Source organism: Otolemur garnettii, unplaced genomic scaffold (assembly GCF_000181295.1).
Source record: "Otolemur garnettii isolate 467f Iridium unplaced genomic scaffold, OtoGar3 scaffold00116, whole genome shotgun sequence".
Classification (NCBI taxonomy): Eukaryota; Metazoa; Chordata; class Mammalia; order Primates; family Galagidae; genus Otolemur; species Otolemur garnettii.
The window spans coordinates 87,234-104,504 of record NW_003852511.1 but is presented as its reverse complement, the minus strand read 5'-3'; the positions used below and the strand labels follow the sequence as shown (position 1 = coordinate 104,504).

Below are 17,271 nucleotides of genomic sequence, written 5' to 3'. Positions count from 1 at the left end.
GAGTCTCACTTTGTCACCCTCGGTAGAGTGCTATGCTCACAGTTCACAGCAACCTCCAACTCTTGAGCTTAGGCTATTCTCTTGCCTCTGCCTCCTGAGTAGCTGGGACTATAGGCACCCACCACAACACCCTGCTATTTTTTTGTTGTTGTTGCAGTTTGGCCGGGGCTGGGTTTGAACTCACCACCCTTGGTATATGGTGGTGGTGCCCTACTCACTGAGCCATAGGCACTGACCAGAAAAATGCATATTCCTTAGCTTTGGGATAGTGTTTTCTGTATATGTCTATTAATCCTATTTGTTCTAGGGTCACATTTAAGTCCTTTGTATCTTTGTTTAGTTTCTGTTTAGAGGATCTGTCCAGTTTTGTCAGAGGGATGTTAAAGTCCCTGACTATTATGGTGCTATGGGATATCATATTGCTCAGACCCATTAAGGTCTATTGCATAAATCTGGGAGCATTTAAATTGGGTGCATAAATATTTAAAATTGAAATGTCTTCTTGTTGTATTGTTCCTTTGACCAGTCTAAAGTGTCCATCTTTGTCTTTCTTAACTTTAGTTTCTTTAAATCCATTTGTATCTGAAAATAAAATTGCAACCCCACCTTTCTTCTGATTTCCATTTGCTTGAAATGCTGTTTTCCATCCCTTAACCTTGAGTCTTGATTTGTCTTTGAAGGCAAGCTGTGTCTCCTGGAGACAGCATATAGATAGCTTGTGTATTTTTATCCAATCAGCCAGCTTGTGCTTCTTTAGTGGTGAATTCAGTCCATTGACATGTATTGAGAGAATTGATAAGTGTGGTGGAGTTCTATTCATCTTATTTTGTGAAGTCCATTGTGTAGTGTTAGCCTTTGTACCATTGTGGAAGCTAAGTTCTGACCTTTAGCTTCTGGGTGTTTACTTTGCTGGTGGTCCATTGTGATGGTCAGTGTTGAGAATAGGTCTAAGTATTTCCTGTAGAGCTGGTCTTGCTGTGGCAAATTTCCTCAGTGCTTGTATATCTGCAAAAATTTGATTTCTCCATCAATTTGGAAGCTTAGTTTAGTAGGATACAAAATACTGGGCTGAAAATTGTTTTGTTTGAGAATGGAGAATGTTGAGGGTAGCTGGCTGTGATCTTCTGGCTTGGAAGTTTTCAGTTGAAAAGGCTACTGTCATCCTAATGGCTCTGCCTCTGTAGGTCAGTTGGTGCTTACTCCTGGCTGCTTGCAGAATTTTCTCTTTCATCTTGACTTTGGACAGGTTAATTACAATGTGTCTTGGAGAGGCTCTGTTTGAGTTGAGATAACCTGAGGTTTGATAATCCATCTGAAAGGAGTGTGTTGGGGTCTTACTTAGTATAACTTGGGAAGTTTTCATTTACAATAGTCTCCAGTAGGGCTTCCATTCCTTAGGGACAATCTTTTCTCCTTCAGGAATCCAATTATTCATAGATCTGAACACTTCTTGGAGTCTCATAGTTCTCTAAGTACTTTGGTGGCTTATTCTGCTTTCTCTCTCTTCTTTTCTGCCTCTTTAACTACTTGGTTCAACTCAAAAACTTTATCGTCTAGCTCAGAGGTTCTTTCTTCTCCATAGTTTAACTTATTTTTGATATTTTCTACTGCATCTTTATATTCCCTGATGGTCTTCTTCATTTCCTTAAGCTCCACCTTATGCTTTCCATATTCTACATATCTCTTGTCCAACTTTTGGTTCTCTCTTTCCATTTTTTCATCCATTCCTTTTATTGTCTTTATCGTCTATATTTTAAATTTCCTTTCTGTCAAGTCCATTAATTCTTTATAGGTGGAGTCTTCTGCAGTAGCTGCCTCATGGTCCCTTTGGGGAGTTCCTCTGTTTTGGTTCTTCATGATGCCTGAATTTTTCTATTGGTTCCTCCTCATGTGTTCTTTCTTCTTGTTCATCTCCTTGTCCTCCTTTTTCCTTGTCACTGCCTCTTTTGTTTCAAACAGAAGTCCTTGCTCTTGATGGCAGTATGTTGCAGTGTGTTGCTAGGACACCAGGTGGTGCTGTGGGGTTTTTTTTAGGAGACAGAGAGCACAGCCAGCAACCTTTATGATCCTTATTCCAAACTTAGTTACCTTTGGTGATCACCTGATTGTTTCCTCAGCATTCAGACCCTGTTGGGTTGGTATAGTAAAGCTCACAAAAATCCTTCAGGGGCAGGTCTCACAGTGCCCCCTGACTCCAGTTCCTATGGGGTGTGGGAGTCCCTCAGTCTGTCCCATGAGTGGAGTTCTGATCCCAGAAGGTGGAATTAAGACAGCTGTGCTTTAGGCCCCTGTTAAGACCTTTTCATGACCTTCCCACAATGGCAGCCTCCTGCCCACTGAGACGTTCTTAGTATGGCTGTCTTGCCAGCCACCAAACCTATGGCAAATCCACTCCAACTGGTATTCAAATTGGGTTGCTGTATACTGTTTGAGTCCACCCACTCAGTTTTCCACTGAATGTGCAGCTTCCCCCAATAAATGAAAACTCCAGAAAGGCCTCCTCCCATCCTGGACCTCTGTGGGGGGCCAGCTAATCCCAGCCGGTTGCAATCACTTGCCTAATTAATCAGACTTCCCTCACTCTGGATCATATACTGTATCCAGATCACCACCTCCTCACTGTGCTTCCTGAACTATGACTCTGGGTAAGGTCCCCGTCCCAGGTGTGGCTGGGTTCTCTCTTTTTCCTCTGTTGTTCTAGGAGAGCTCAGCTGAACTATCCTTCTAGTTTATCATCTTGCTCCACACCCCCCACCGAACTATTTTTAGAGATGGTGTCTCACTCAGGCTCAGGCTGGTCTCAAACTCAAGATGCATCCTTCCTAACGAGTTAGAGCGCCACATGGCATTTTAAATGATGAGCAATATTATTTTGTTAGGGCTGCATGACAAAATAGAGATTGATGGTTTGAACAACAAATATTTATTTTTTCATAGTTCCAGAAGCTGGAAGACTGAGAGCAAAGTCTGGCAGGGCTGTCTCTCCCTAAGGCCACTCTCTCCAGCTTGCAGATGGTCCTCTCCCTGTGTCCTCATGTGACCATCCTGTGTCCTGATCTCCTCTTCTCACAAGGAGGGTCGCATTGGCTTGGGCACCCACATGTGACCTTATTTTAACTTAATTACCCAGTTAGAGGCCCTCTCTCCAAAAGCAGTCACATTCAGAGGTCCTGCTAGGGGGAAGTCAGGATGTCAATATATGAATTTTAGGAGACAATATTTGGCCTGTAACTTGAAGTATACCTAGATCCAGCAGATCTTAAAGGCCCACAAGTATTTTTTTTATATATTGGGAGAGAAGGTCCCTACAGTGGCAGCACTACTTTTTGTCTTACCTTTTTTTTGGATTATAAAAAGCACAAGTTTGTGTTACAGAAATTTTGGAATGTAGGGAAAAATAGAACTGGGAGAAAAAGTTCATCAGTATCTCATGCCTAGAGGTAGGCACTCCCACGCTCTGACATGTGCTATCCCATTACTTAGACACACACATGCACACACACCACGTATGCATGTATACACACATGTGTACACACACCTTTCATAGGATCATGCTATGCACAACTCATATTCTGCCATTTTTTCTTCTCAGCTCTGTGAACTAGATTTGAGTGACTCAGACCATCCTGATGCTTACAAGTCTAAGATCCATAGTATGCCTCCTAATCTATATTTATATTGTTTCCAACTTGACAATGTTATAGATAACCCTGAAGCCAGTTTCTCTGAAGTACATTCCTGTCTGTAGCACTCTCAGATTTCAAGATCTTCCCCCTAAAGCTCTCTGTTTCCCCTGCCCCCTAGGAAAATGGACTGGACTACGAAGCCTGCCTGGTCGCTCAGTGTGATGCCCTGGTGGATGCTTTAACCCGGCAGAAAGCCAAGCTGCTCACCAAGGTCACAAAGGAGAGGGAACATAAACTGAAGGTGGGTACCTGGGGACTGGTGTACTTAAGGTCTGTCATGTCCTCCTCACCCAACAGGCACAGGGTGTCGATGAGTAAATGAATGAATGAATGAATGAACAAATGAGGCAGGGGAAGCTGCACTGTCAGCTTGACAAAGGGCATTAAATGCCTGTGCCCTCTCTCCAAAGTGGATTCAGAGGCCCTGTGTCTTGCTAGCTTCAAGTCAGAAGCCCACCTTTGACCTCTCTTGTTCTCATCTTGTAAGTCAGAAGTGACTGACCGATGATAATAACAAGGCCTGTCTTTGAATAAGCCTCTAGCTCTGTCCCCTTATTCAAGTTCTTTCTGGCATCTCCTGCACACAGCAGTAGGCTGCAGGAATAGGCAGCCAATTTTCATGAAAGGAGGCACCACTCTCCCCACAGGTCACACAGAGCTCTTGGTGCAGCAGGGGCTGTGACTGTTCTGATTCGATGAAGGGCTGTTCTTGTTTGAGGGGGTCCATCTGTGCCAGAGACGTTTTCTAACCAAATCGGAAACTGTTGCTTCCAAGGAAGGCAGGGATGAGTGTTCGAGGTGATCCACAGTTTCTCAGGGAAGTGGCTGAGTCCACTGAGTTAACCATGACCACAGCACCAGTTGCCAGTGGTAAGGAGTTTCAGATAATGCCCTTTCTGTGCATTAGTCTGCCTTTCCTGTCCAGAGTTTGTATGTGTGCCATGTTGGATGTCGTGGCCCCATTTGTAGGGAAGTGAGTCCATTTATTCCCCAGTGAGAAGCCCCATGCAGCTCAGGAGCAGAGCCAAGAGCGGAGTGGGTGCGAGTGGCCAGGCCGGTGCTGCCTCTTCCAGGCCCACTTGTCTGGCTCTTGCCATGGCCTTGCTGCTCCGCCCTCCATGAAACATTTGCTTAAAGAGCATCCCCATTGCAGATGGTCTGGGACCAGATCAACCACTGCACGCTGAAGCTGCGCCAGTCCACTGGGCTGATGGAGTACTGCCTAGAGGTGATCAAGGAGAACGACCCCGCTGGCTTCCTGCAGGTAAGCCTGCCACCGGTGGCTGGGCTTCCTCCCACTCCACTGCCACTCCCCAAACCAGCCTGAGTTTTAGGCAAGATCTTTCTATAGTGTGGAGTTAATTGGAGACTCCTTTGCTCAGCAATGCTGGCAGACCTAGGGCTCTCTCCTGGGCTTTGACTTGCATGAGCTGTGACCCTCACTATGCATCCTCTGTTAACTAAGGAGATGAAGTGGCATAATCTCTAGCCCCAAAATGCCATCCTGCAATATTTTTCCCACAGGTGGAAAAGAACCATCCTTCCCAAACAAGCCAGATAAATTGCTCAGGGAGAAGCTGGTTAGCAGAATCCACACAGTCCATGTGCGGAGTCCTCCAGGCTGGGCTCATGACTGGCCGGCTACCTGAAGACAATGCAGTCTTCTTGAGCCCATCTCTCCAGCATCTGGGCTGACTCAGTGTCATGAGAGTCTCTCAGGAACAGGGCAGTGATTCAGCCTCTATCTGTAGAGAAAATGATGTGCCTTTCCCCTTGATAATTCCCCAAGAAGAGTACATGGGATCATGGCTCTACAGGGCCACATGCAGATGTGCAGATAAGCAGGCAAAGTGCCAGCAAAGGAGAGCAGAGCCATGGGTGGGTGCTGTCAGAGTTTGAAGCAAAGCCATAGCACAACTTAGAGGAGCCACACCAGGGGGAGTGGGCTGTGGAACTCCAAGGGCATGGTGTGTGCTTTCTTCAGACACTGGGGCAAACTACTGATATGTTTCATTTTGCACAGTACTAGACATAGCAAAACCAATAGAATGAAGGATGATTTTGTATATTAAAAGAAGTATCATGTATTTCAGGTTTTGGCTGAAAGTCTTTAAATAACAAGTGCTTTTATTCATTTTACATGATTGCCCTTTTAAACTATGATTGAAACAAAACAATGCATTTTTATATGGCCAGTGTCACATGAGCAGTGCCACTTAATCTCTGCCGTGGCTTCTAAGCACATGCTTGGCACAGCCCTTTCCACCCCTGGGCCCCACAGAGACAAAGCCCCCACCTTTGTCCACTGTGGGCTGCACACTTATTCCTTTGTACACTGAAACCCTAAACTCTCTGCTTCCCTTCAAGATCTCAGATGCTTTGATCAAGCGTGTCCAGGTGTCCCAGGAACAGTGGGTCAAAGGCGCCCTGGAGCCAAAAGTGTCTGCAGAGTTTGACCTGACCTTGGACAGTGAGCCGCTGCTGCAGGCCATCCACCAGCTGGACTTCCTCCAGATGAAATGTAGGGGTGAGCCGCGGTCGGCCCCAGCTCAGTCAGTCCTTTTTTTTTTTTAAGAGAGTCTTGCTCAGTCACCCAGGGTAGAGTGCAAACTCCTCAAACTCCTGGATCAAGTGACCCTCCTGCCTCAGCCTCCTGAGCAACTGGGACTGTATATGTACACTACACCTGGCTAATTAAAAAAATTTTTTAGAGATGGGGTCTCACTATGTTGCCCAGGCTGGTTTCTAATTCCTGGCATCAAGCAATCCTCCTGCTGCATCCTCCCAAAGTGCTGAGATCATAGGTGTGAGTCACAGGCTTATAGCCCAGTCAGTGCTTCTTCTGAAAGAGGCACCTAGTCTGAGGGGGCAGCTCGGTGCCATTGGGAGACTCACGATGCAGGGAGCGTAGGGAATCCAAGCCATAGGCCTGAGTTCAAGCCCCCACCCTGCCCTACTATCTGTGTTAGTGGGGGCAGAAAACAGCCAGTCTGAGGCTGAGCCTTCCCATTTGTAAACTGAGAGTCGCTGTTCACTCAGCAGTGCTTGTGGGACACCCACTGCGTGCCAGGCACTAACCTCAGTGCTCAGGATGAAGCGGTGAACAGATTGACAAACTTGGGGCAGGGTTGGGGGGCGCAAAGGCAAACGTGCTGAGGCAGGAATGTGTTTTTGTGTTCCAAGAAGAGCAAGGAGGCGAGAGGCAAGAGTAGAGGGAACCAGATGGAGGTTACAGGGAACGGGTTCGGGGAGTCAGAACTAATCTGCCCTCTTACCAAGCTAGCAAGTGAAAGTCAGAACTAGAGTCTGTTCTACACTTTGCCTCTCCAGAGGCAAAGAGGTACCAAGGGGACATTCAGGAAGGGAAATAAAAGGTGTCTGGCCTTTTGAGGACTAGGGGCCACATCTGGGGGATCTGTGACTCAGGATGTCCTCACCTACAGAACACATGCCCATTTTTAAACTGAGGAGGAAACAAGTCTCTGGCACATCCCCGTGCTCACCCCACGTGGCTTGTACCTTGGGTGAGGTTTGGAAACACTACCTGGTCTAGGTGTGAATAAGACTCAGTGCCCAGGAGCAGGGGGGCTGGTGGAGAGGGGTAGCTACAGTGGAAGGGAGTGGTCACCCCAGAAATTGAGGGTGCAGAGGTAGGAGGCTCCACAGTCCAGATGCTGCTTCCTAATGGACAGGGTTGCGGGGTTCAGAAAGGGGATGAGAGAGTGGGATAGCAGAGCCCAGGGGACAGAGAGGACTCCTACAAGTCAGCAAGGGCCAGGAGTAAGGCTGTGCTCAGCTGGCTCCGAGACCACATGTCTGTGATCAAGGCAGAGATTTCACCCAACGAAACAGTCCATTAAAACCTGGAAGATAGTGCCTTGCTTCAGGGCACTACATAAAACTACATACAAAAATATGTTATTTTTAGAAACCAATCCTGCAATTTTCTTTTTAAAAAAAGTTCAGAGTGTAGTATATCTATTTCTAAAATGTCTTGAGCCTAAATAGAGATAGGTTTTTTAAATTCTTCCATTCTCATCTTAAGAGAAACTTATGATGCCACTGATTGAGATTCTTAATTCTTCAGGTTGACTGTCCAGTACTCTAGGACTGCTTCCCTTGCCCAGGTCAGGTCATTTGACCTTTTAAATGCTCCCAGCCAAAGGTTTAAGTGCATCTGCTCCCCTGCCCAGCTCTGGGTGCAAGCCATGGCCTGGCTCTCGCTATGTCCATGTTGGCTCATGCTGTGACTTGGAGGTGCCTGCTCCTCACAAGTCTCAGATGGAGTGAGAGCCAACTGCCTTACAGGCTTGTCTGCCCTGAGCCCCCTGAGATCCTAGGATACCCTCTCTGGTTGAGAAGTTCAGGGTCCCCTGTGCTGGCCCCCACCCCTAGCCCGCCTGCAGACTGACTCCTGTATGGTTGAGAGTGACCACAGGGTGGCCAGGGAGGGAATTTAGCCATAGGATCCTCTGGGACCCGGGGCCCCTGGGGTGGGGGTGGTGGAGGGGGACAGAGCTGGGCCCCTCTGAAGGTGTTGTATGCTAACCCATGTGGGTCCCTATCACAGTGCCACCTGTGCCCCTGCTGCAGCTGGAGAAGTGCTGTACCCGCAATAACAGTGTCACGCTGGCCTGGAGGATGCCACCCTTCACCCACAGCCCCGTGGACGGCTATATCCTAGAGCTGGATGATGGCGCCGGGGGGCAGTTCCGGGTGAGGTCTTGCTGCTCATTTGTGGGGGTGGGGCCTCTACCAGCTGTGCGGCTGCCCACAGCCCTGCTGCCAGCGCAAGGGGCACTGACCACAAAAACAGACAATACTGGTTGGCCTGGGCTCACAGGAACAGGGTCCTCCCTCTTGAGCACAGGGTTTGGGCCCAGGCCTGCAGGCAGAGGGGTCAGCCACAAGGAATGTCAGGATGATTTTCCTGGGAGGACAGAGGCAGGCATCACCAGCATGTACCTCCTTCCCCACTGACACCTGGTCCCCCACACAGAGCGCCTATTCCCTTGACAGATCTCCCCTTACCTTGTCTGGGTCACAAATTATTTCACCTGTGTTGGTCTTGTCTCGGGAGGCACACGTTTCTGGAGCAGGGAGGCAGTCCTGGCCCTCCTATACCTGGCAAGGTGCTGGCATGAAGAAGATGCTTGATAAATTACTGTTGGGACAACATTCTACATCCGTGTCCCCATTGATGGACTCTTGTGCCTTAGAGAGCCAGAAATGCAGCTTCTATAACCCCATCTGCTGGAAACGCTGAGATAGCCCCCAGACCCCTCACAGAGCAGCACTGTGATTTTTCACTCAGTGGAGGTCAGGCTGATATGAGCCTGACCAGGGAGCACAACCTCAGGGCCTTCTCACACCACCTCCTTTTCTGCCCCGAGAAGACTGAAGTTTCAGAGAGCAAACCACTGCAATCATAGCAATCCTTACATTTCTTCTCTCAGGGAGTTGCATGTACTTAACAAACCTCACTGAAATGGATTTATGCATGTGTGGTTTCATGTTTGTTTGAAAAATACAAGAATGTAAGCATTGGGGACATAACTGCAGCCCTTCCTTGGGAATGACTGAGTCCCATGTGACTATGGGCCTTTGAGGGAGGTGACAGGAGGTAGGTCGAGCCAGGAGGCAGGTCAGCAACTGGGTGTGGACCCCAGTCACCCCTGTTGAGCATATAAGCTGGGAATGAAACAGATCCTTTGCCAGAAACCAAGAGGAAGGCCCATGTTTTTTAAAGTGGAAAGAAAAAGAGACTGGAGGTGTCCAGCCACAACACTCAAAGATGGTCCCTTGTCTTTGAGATATGACCACTAACACAAACTAGACCCAAGGACTGGGGTTGGTGAGGAGCATTGCTTAGTGGGAAAAGCAGGGGCTTTGAATGAGATTAGACCTGGATTTGAACCTTGGCTCCTAAACATATCAATTGTGGTTGTAGGCAAGTTCCCTGTGCTTCTCTGAGTCTCCTTGTATGTAATACAAGGAAAGTAACAACAATCTCCTGGGTTTCTGTGAAGATTAAAATACCTTATCCAATACCTGGATTTATGCATGTGTGAAGTGAATACACATGAAGAGCTGCCCCCTAGACAAACAGGCAGGAAAAAAGTTTCACACCAACTAAGCAGAATGTAATGACATATAGGACAAGGGTAAGTTTGCAGAGAGGAGGAAGCAAAGTAAATCCCAAGAAAAGGATCTTTGGGATCTGGTGCACAAATGTCTCATCCTCTGAGGAGACTGAGAAAATAGCAGATCCAGGAGGGCCAAGGAGTAGGAGGTGCCAGCCTCGGGGTGGGAGAAGAAACGGACATCCCCCTGGGGTCCAGAGTCTTGTCTGAAAGGGTTGACCTCAGCAGAGGCAGGATGCTCTGGTTGGCTGCAGAACTGGGTCTTCTCCTGCAGCCTCGTGGGCAGAGGGCCAGGCAGCCCACAGGAAGGTGTTTGTGCTCACCTTGGTCAAGACCCGTGACCCGGTCACAACTGGTTGTTATTTTCTTTATTCAATAAGTTCTATTAGGGCAATAATACTTATCTTAATTTTCTAATTTTTTAAATTAAGAACAATTTTTTTAGAGGCAAATTTTTACTATGCTGCCCTGGCCCACCTTGAACCCCTGGGCTCAGAGGATCCTCCCACCTCCACCTCCCAAGTACCTGGGACTGCCCATGAGCAATGGCACTTTAATGTCCCTGTGTTTCCAGAGATGGTTTCCTATGAGGAATTTTCCAATACAGGAGGGGGCTGATGAGCGGCTGTCTCTCTTTCAGGAAGTGTATGTGGGCAAGGAGACACTGTGCACCATTGATGGGCTCCACTTTAATAGCACCTACAACGCCCGGGTCAAGGCTTTCAACTCCTCTGGTGTCGGGCCCTACAGTAAAACTGTCGTCCTGCAGACGTCCGATGGTGAGCACTGGGGGCCTTCAGTGGGAGGAAGAGATTCATCATGTTATCCAACTTGACACATCTGCAGCAGCCCTGATGACTGGGGGGTACTGGGAACAGCTATGTTCTCTATACTGGTCCATACCGAGGCCATGGGTGAACCCTCAGGCCCCACCCCCTTTCATCCATGGGTGGGGGAAAGGATCAGCTGCTTTGATGGAAGAGGGAGGGAATGGAGGAAAGGAGGGGCTGGAAGGGGTGCACCCATCCATCTGGACTCTGCACACGAGCCTTGAAAGAAACTTTTCTTTCCTCACTTTGTTGGACCTGGAACAGGGGACTAAATGTGGTTAGCTCAGGCAGGCTACCTCTCCCACAGGAACGTGTCCCGGGTACCCAGTGCCAGAGTTCAGGTCTGACAATTTATGCACCTGGCTGTGTCCTCTCCAGGTATAGGAAACAACAGCACCTCGGTGTTCGGTGGAATTTTGATCATCTGAGTCTTTAGTGAGAAGTGACGGTAGCAGTAAAAGCCACATTCCAGAGACAGTCCTGCTCCACAGGCACTGCCCAGCATGACCTCTCTCACAGGTCTCTCATAGTTTCCCACTCCCGCCAGCCCCAAGGACAGCACTAGTCCTGTGCTTGTTCGCAGGCCCCCGACTGACACCACTGTATGGCTTCCAGGGGTGGGGAGGGGAAGGAGCAGCAGTGCTGGTGTGGAAGGGCACAGCTCTTCTGACATGGCATGACCCACAGTCTTTGTGTACACTCTGGAGAAGAGCTCATCTGCTTTCCGACCCCAGCACCCCTAGCCCAGGTGGGGGGGTCCTGGCCTTATGTGTCATGCTCACAATTTCAGAGTAAGGGCCTCACTTCTTACAGACTGGGGGGGTTTGGAGAACAGAAGGGGACACTATCTGATGGGTTGCGAAATGGAGAATTGAGTTCTGTGACCTCGGCCATGTCCCACTTAACGAGGTGGGCCATCCACATCTATGTTGCTGGTCTCCAGCCCCAGAGAAACATACAAAAGGGTGTTAGAGACTCAGCCCCTGTGTAAGGCATCTTGATTTGGGGTTTTGCAGTCTAACTGTGTTCCTTAGCAAGGCTGGGTTCATGGGACTGAGAACTTGGATGTAGCAGGGTGCACATGTGTGTTTCTATGTGTGCACATGCATGTGTGTGTGCGCACACACGGGTCGGGTGTGCATGTCTATGTGCATGTGTGCGTGTGTGTGAGGTGGATGGCAGGTATACAGGGAAGACCATTTGATGCTGGATGCTATTCTCTAATAGAGCTGAGTTGAGTCCAGGCCTCTGAGCCCAGTAGAGACAGCTAGCAGATTCCACTGCCTGACCCTGCTCCTCTCACCTATGTCCTTTTCAGTGGCCTGGTTTACATTTGACCCCAACTCTGGACACCGGGACATCATATTATCCAATGACAACCAAACAGCCACCTGCAGCAGCTATGATGACCGGGTAGTGCTGGGCACGGCTGCGTTCTCCAAGGGTGTCCACTACTGGGAGCTGCATGTAGACCGCTACGACAACCACCCAGATCCCGCCTTTGGGGTGGCCAGGGCCAGTGTGGTCAAAGACATGATGCTGGGCAAGGACGACAAGGCCTGGGCCATGTACGTGGACAACAACCGAAGCTGGTTCATGCACTGCAACTCCCACACCAACAGGTACGTGGTGGGGCACTGCCAGGGCTGAGCCAGTGTCCCTCCTGCTGTCCCCAAAGCCAGCTGTCAGGGGGATGTTTTTAGCAAGTCTGGTTTCTTGTTTCCCTAGAGGCTTTGTCTCTGACCAGGTAGAAGTGGCCCATGTGCAGCCCAATTGAGGATATGTCGTGGTGACCAGACAGCCCCAGCCCAGGTATCTCCTGAGTCACCCATCCATCAAGACACACAGTAGGACCCTCAGCTCTTGGTTTTCTTTCTGGTTCTGCTCCACTTTTCTTTGCAACTATCAACCCAAGTTTAAATCCCTGCAGAGCATTAATGGGGCACTACTGTGCCTGGTATCCTCACAGCTGTGACCAGGTCATTGCTGGCTGTCTGCCTGGAACAACCCTGCCACACCCTGGTGTGGCAGAGCCCTCAGCAGGCAGGCCTGGGAAGGGGGCCTGGCTGGGTGCTCACTGCTGATATATCTATTAATAAGGGTGCCCACAGGTGCAGGTCCCACCTGAGGCTGTCCCCGGGACTGGTGTTATCCAGTGGACACTAGAGACTCAGGTTCTGGGGAGGAAAGGTCAGTGTCACTACTGGGGCTTCCTGAGGGCAGGAAGCCAGAGGGGGATGAGCCCTTCAGGGCTACCCTGGAAAGATGCCCCCAAGGTCTGGGCCTCCAGAGATTTGTAGATGCCTTGGCCTCTCTGCTCAGACGCAGAGAAGGCAGGAAGCCCCCTCACTTCCACCATATCTCAGCACTCTTTAACCCTCCCCCTGGGAATCTTAGCTCATACCTGGCCAGTGTGTTTGTGGGGTGGACCTGGTGGGTAGAGAATCCCCAGACCAGCACTGGCCAAGGAACCCAGAAATAGAGAGCAGCAGTCCCAGCCACCTGGAGCCACCTCTTGTTGTAGGGCCTCCTTCCTGGTCTGCTAAGTGCCATCGCCCACCCAGGAGGGGTAAGGAGCCTATAGATCTGACTGCAGAGGGCCCCAGCTCTGGGCAGTTGGCCCTGGATGCTCCCGGAGCTCTGGGTCCACCTGCAGCTTCTGCAAACAGCCCCCAGGGCACCCTCTCTTCACTGGGAGGACCCAGAGTTCACTCATGAGAGATCCAGATCTGGTCTGGGCCAGGGATGTGTCTGAGAGCACTCAGGATTCCACCTGCCTTGCCTGCCAGAAAGGGTAACGCCCCTTCTGTCCAGAGGCCTGTGGGAGGGCAGGTAGCTCTATCCCTCTGCCTGGACACTGCAGCTGATCACTCTCCTCCCTCCTCCTGCCCACAGAGGGGTGGAGGCCAGGCCCATCTATTCCACTTCTGCTTGCCTAAGCCAAAGCAGCACCCAGATGCCCTGCCTGTTGATGGGACTGTTAACAGTGAGCATTTACTGAGCACTTACTTTGTGCCTGATGATGATGGAAGCACCCGAAATGTCTGATCTCTTAATCCTCATGAAACTACTAGTATCATCACCATTTTACAGATGATGGGACTAGGGACTTAGACAAGTCCGATAACAGCCTGAGTTACAGGGCTGATTAGTGGTGCTGTTGGGATTGAAGTCAGGATTCCCACCCCTGTGTGGAGCAGACTTCTCCCCTCTCCTGGGCATAGGTATGATACCCTCTGGGTGGACTGGCGAGCAAGTGGCCCTTACTGCCCTTGCCAGCCCCTGGGCGTCTCCTTGATAGGAGGAGCAGAAGGAAAGTAGTGGCTGGGAGAAAGTCAAGGGAGGAGTCTGCCCTGCTTGCACGCCCTCCCACCTCCCAGGTGTGCAGCCCTTCTGTGAGCTGAACGCTATTGTAGAGGAAGCCTGGGCTGGAGAAGTTGGGCCCCAGATGACCTTGGGAGGAGACTGCTTAGGTGAGAACTTCGACTGATCACTACTGCCCTCTGGTGGTCAGCGTCCAAATAGTACCAACAGCCCAGTCCTATCTCTGGCTTCCCTCCCACCGCATCCAGCCACTGCCCTTCCAGCCCTGCACCTTGAGGGAACCTGACTTTCCAGGAAATACCCTCCATTCGTCCACCAGTCCTCCTCACGATTTTCAGTTGTGAGCCTTACTTTCTGCTGTGAGCCTTCACATTGCTCCTTCCAGCTGTTCAACCCGTTCCTAATCAAAAAGGACAAATGTGGTTTTCTTAGCAGAGATGGGAAGACCAAGACCTCAGCCCTTTTAGCAGGATTGGGCTCATGGGGACAAGGCAAGATCAGCCAAGGCTCCCTGCAGAGAGTGCCCCTCACTTAATGATTCACTTATATTCTGTGGGGCCCAGAGGGGCCTGGCAACTCAGCCAGAGGACTTGACTCCAAATTCATTATCCCCCTTCTGCCATATGCTGCCTTTCAAGGGCCCCTGCGATGTGTCTGGGAAGATGAGCCGAAGTCAGGGGGCTTTTCAAAGTTTCCTGAAGTCTGGGATGTCTGGGACCTTCACTGAGCTCCATATCCTCCCTTGGCTGACAGAATAGGGCACCAAGTTAGTAGTTTTCTTTAGCAGGTAAAGGCACCTTTCTTACCCATGCTCCACAGTTTCAAAGGTGACCCACTCATCAAAACCCTGAGTGCCTGGTGTGCAGGTCCCAGACAGTCACTCTCAGAAGGGAGGGGTTGTGCGGCAGGGTAGAATCTTCATGCATGCCCAATAACAGGGTGTCTCCCTTTCATGAGAGGCCTCATGTGCCCAGAATAGGGCCCAACACCTTGGGAGCCATGTTTTTAGGTGAGAGTGTTCTCAGCATCCTTTTAAATAATTCTCCTGAGTCTTCTCCTGAGACGTACCCACCTGCATCGCAGGCTGAGCATAGTGACGGATCTTCCCGGGCTTCTCTTCCCAGGACAGAAGGAGGTGTGTGCAAGGGGGCCACGGTTGGTGTGCTGCTGGACCTGAACAAGCACACCCTGACCTTCTACATCAATGGGCAGCAGCAGGGCCCCACAGCCTTCAGCCACGTGGATGGGGTCTTCATGCCAGCCCTCAGCCTCAATCGCAATGTGCAGGTACCAAGCACCCCTCTGGGGCAGAGCCGACCTGGCTACTTCCCTAGTTTGTCTTGTATCTCTACAGGGCACCTGGGGTAAATGGGCTGTGAGAAGCTGACCGCAGTGCCCATGCAGACAGAGCTTACCTATCAGACTGCATTGAGATAGCCTTTCTATTTGTTTATTTATGTAATTTTAATTTTTTCAGAGATGGGATCTTAATCTCTCACCCAGGCTCTAGTGCAGTGGCATGACTATAGCTCACTGCAGCCTTGAACTCCTAGGCTCAGCCAGATTGAACTTCTGCCTCAGTCTCACAAGCAGTTAGAGCTACAGGTACACACCACCATGCATGGTTAGGGTTTTTTCTTTTTTTCTTTTTTTTAGGGAGGTGGTCTTTTGCTGTTTTGCTCAGGGTGGTCCAAACTTCTGGCCTCAACCACGCCTGGGATCACAGGCATGAGCCACCACACCTGGTCAGGCAGTCCTTTCTGACTTGTTCCGTTGTGCCCAGGAGTTCCAGAAAGACTACACTGCCAAACAAGCCAAATTCATAGCAGAGTCCCTTTATTGAAGAGCCGGCTGGCAACTGCCTTAGTGTCCCAACATGGGGTTTTTGAGAGCAGCCTCGAGTGCTTAAAGGGTTGGGTTTTTAAGGCTTGGTCTGCATCCTGGTTGGCACACAGGCTGTCCAGGTGCATTCAGGTAGGGTAGCAAGCAAGCATTGTACAGAAGCAGAATTTTGCAGTTAGCCATACATCATACATCTTTGTTTTAATATTTTCCCTCTATACATCTTAGTTTCAGTACTTTCCCCACCTGGTATTGTTTAAAGGTCAGTCCAGGAACAGTTGGTACCTCCCAGTCTGTTTCCCAGGCAGTTAGCCAAGCAAGAAACTTGGAGTGAACTAGAAGCAGGAAATCAATTAGTACTTTTTCATGTATCTTGGGAGTGAACTAGACTTATTTCATTTTGTTGAGGGCCTGCAGCCTAGAAATTTGCCAGGAGTTAACTGGTATTTTTCTACTTTAGCCTAGGCCTAACAGTTCACTTAGAATGAGCAGGGACCCTCTGATGGCAACTTGGGGTGCTGATAGGTCAGGAGGCCTGAAACAGACAGACAAAATGAGAGCACAGAGTGTGCACGGGAGAGAGAGAAACAGGGGTGTCATCCTTTGTGTCTAGTAGAGTCCTCTGCCCCTGGGTAGATAATGGGAGGTGGGGAGAGGCAGGGTCCTGCTTGGTGGTTCCCATTGAATATTGATGGGTCTATATCAACCAGTTATTGATTGATTTGTACCTTTACTCGTTTGCAAAAGGTATTTGAGGCAGCCTGAAAGGTGGGCCATTGTTTTAGAGGATGAATAGAACAGCATGGGAAAGGAAGAGGGCCCTGGAAAGAAAGGAGACTCAGACATACAGCCATGAGAACCATAGCTCCTACTGCACAGAGTCACTTGCCTGGGCTCAGGCATGTCTGCCCAGAGAAGAGACCAGTCCGTGGGTGATTCCTATTAGTAGGAAAGAGGGCAAGCCATCACGGACCCTAATTCATGCTGCTGAACATTGTGATAAACAGCGTGTTCAATGATGTAAAGCAGCCCTGGGCTGTTGTGTGGGATAGTCCTCGAGCAAGCGGAGGACACTGTGTGTAGCTGGCCTGCCATCAGTGCCCTCAGGGCCCAGGGAGCAGCCTCTCCCACCCTCAATTCCTTATCTTCTTTTCCAGGTCACCCTGCACACAGGATTGGAAGTGCCAACAAGCTTGGGGAGGCCGAAGCTCTCAGGCAACTAATTCCCAGTTCAGCATCCAGCCCGGCCTGTGACTGAGCTCCCTGCTATCCTTGTGAAGCGCAAATAACCCACAAGGGCAGGATGGGCAGGTGATGGGTGCAACCCCGCAGCCCTGGAATATCTTAGAGATGTGTTTTCTTTGGGGGATGGGGAATGGGTCTACAGGCCATCCCACCCAGATGTCACAAATGCCACAAAGAAGGACTTTTCTCAAGGGAGTGAGG

The 17,271-nt window shown here is 49.9% G+C and overlaps 1 protein-coding gene across 2 annotated transcripts in view; it reads left to right on the top strand.

The window, feature by feature from the left end:
• The window catches only part of TRIM67 (tripartite motif containing 67), a 55,436-nt gene extending 38,388 nt beyond the window's left edge, over positions 1–17,048 (top strand). For both annotated transcript variants that reach the window (XM_012809908.1, XM_012809909.1), the window contains 8 exons: positions 3,805–3,927; positions 4,840–4,950; positions 6,054–6,213; positions 8,257–8,402; positions 10,470–10,608; positions 11,978–12,281; positions 15,108–15,270; positions 16,983–17,048. In XM_012809908.1, coding sequence (XP_012665362.1) covers positions 3,805–3,927; positions 4,840–4,950; positions 6,054–6,213; positions 8,257–8,402; positions 10,470–10,608; positions 11,978–12,281; positions 15,108–15,270; positions 16,983–17,048 — 1,212 coding nt within the window. The remainder of the gene's footprint in view (positions 1–3,804; positions 3,928–4,839; positions 4,951–6,053; positions 6,214–8,256; positions 8,403–10,469; positions 10,609–11,977; positions 12,282–15,107; positions 15,271–16,982) is intronic.
• The last annotated feature ends 223 nt before the right edge of the window (positions 17,049–17,271 follow it).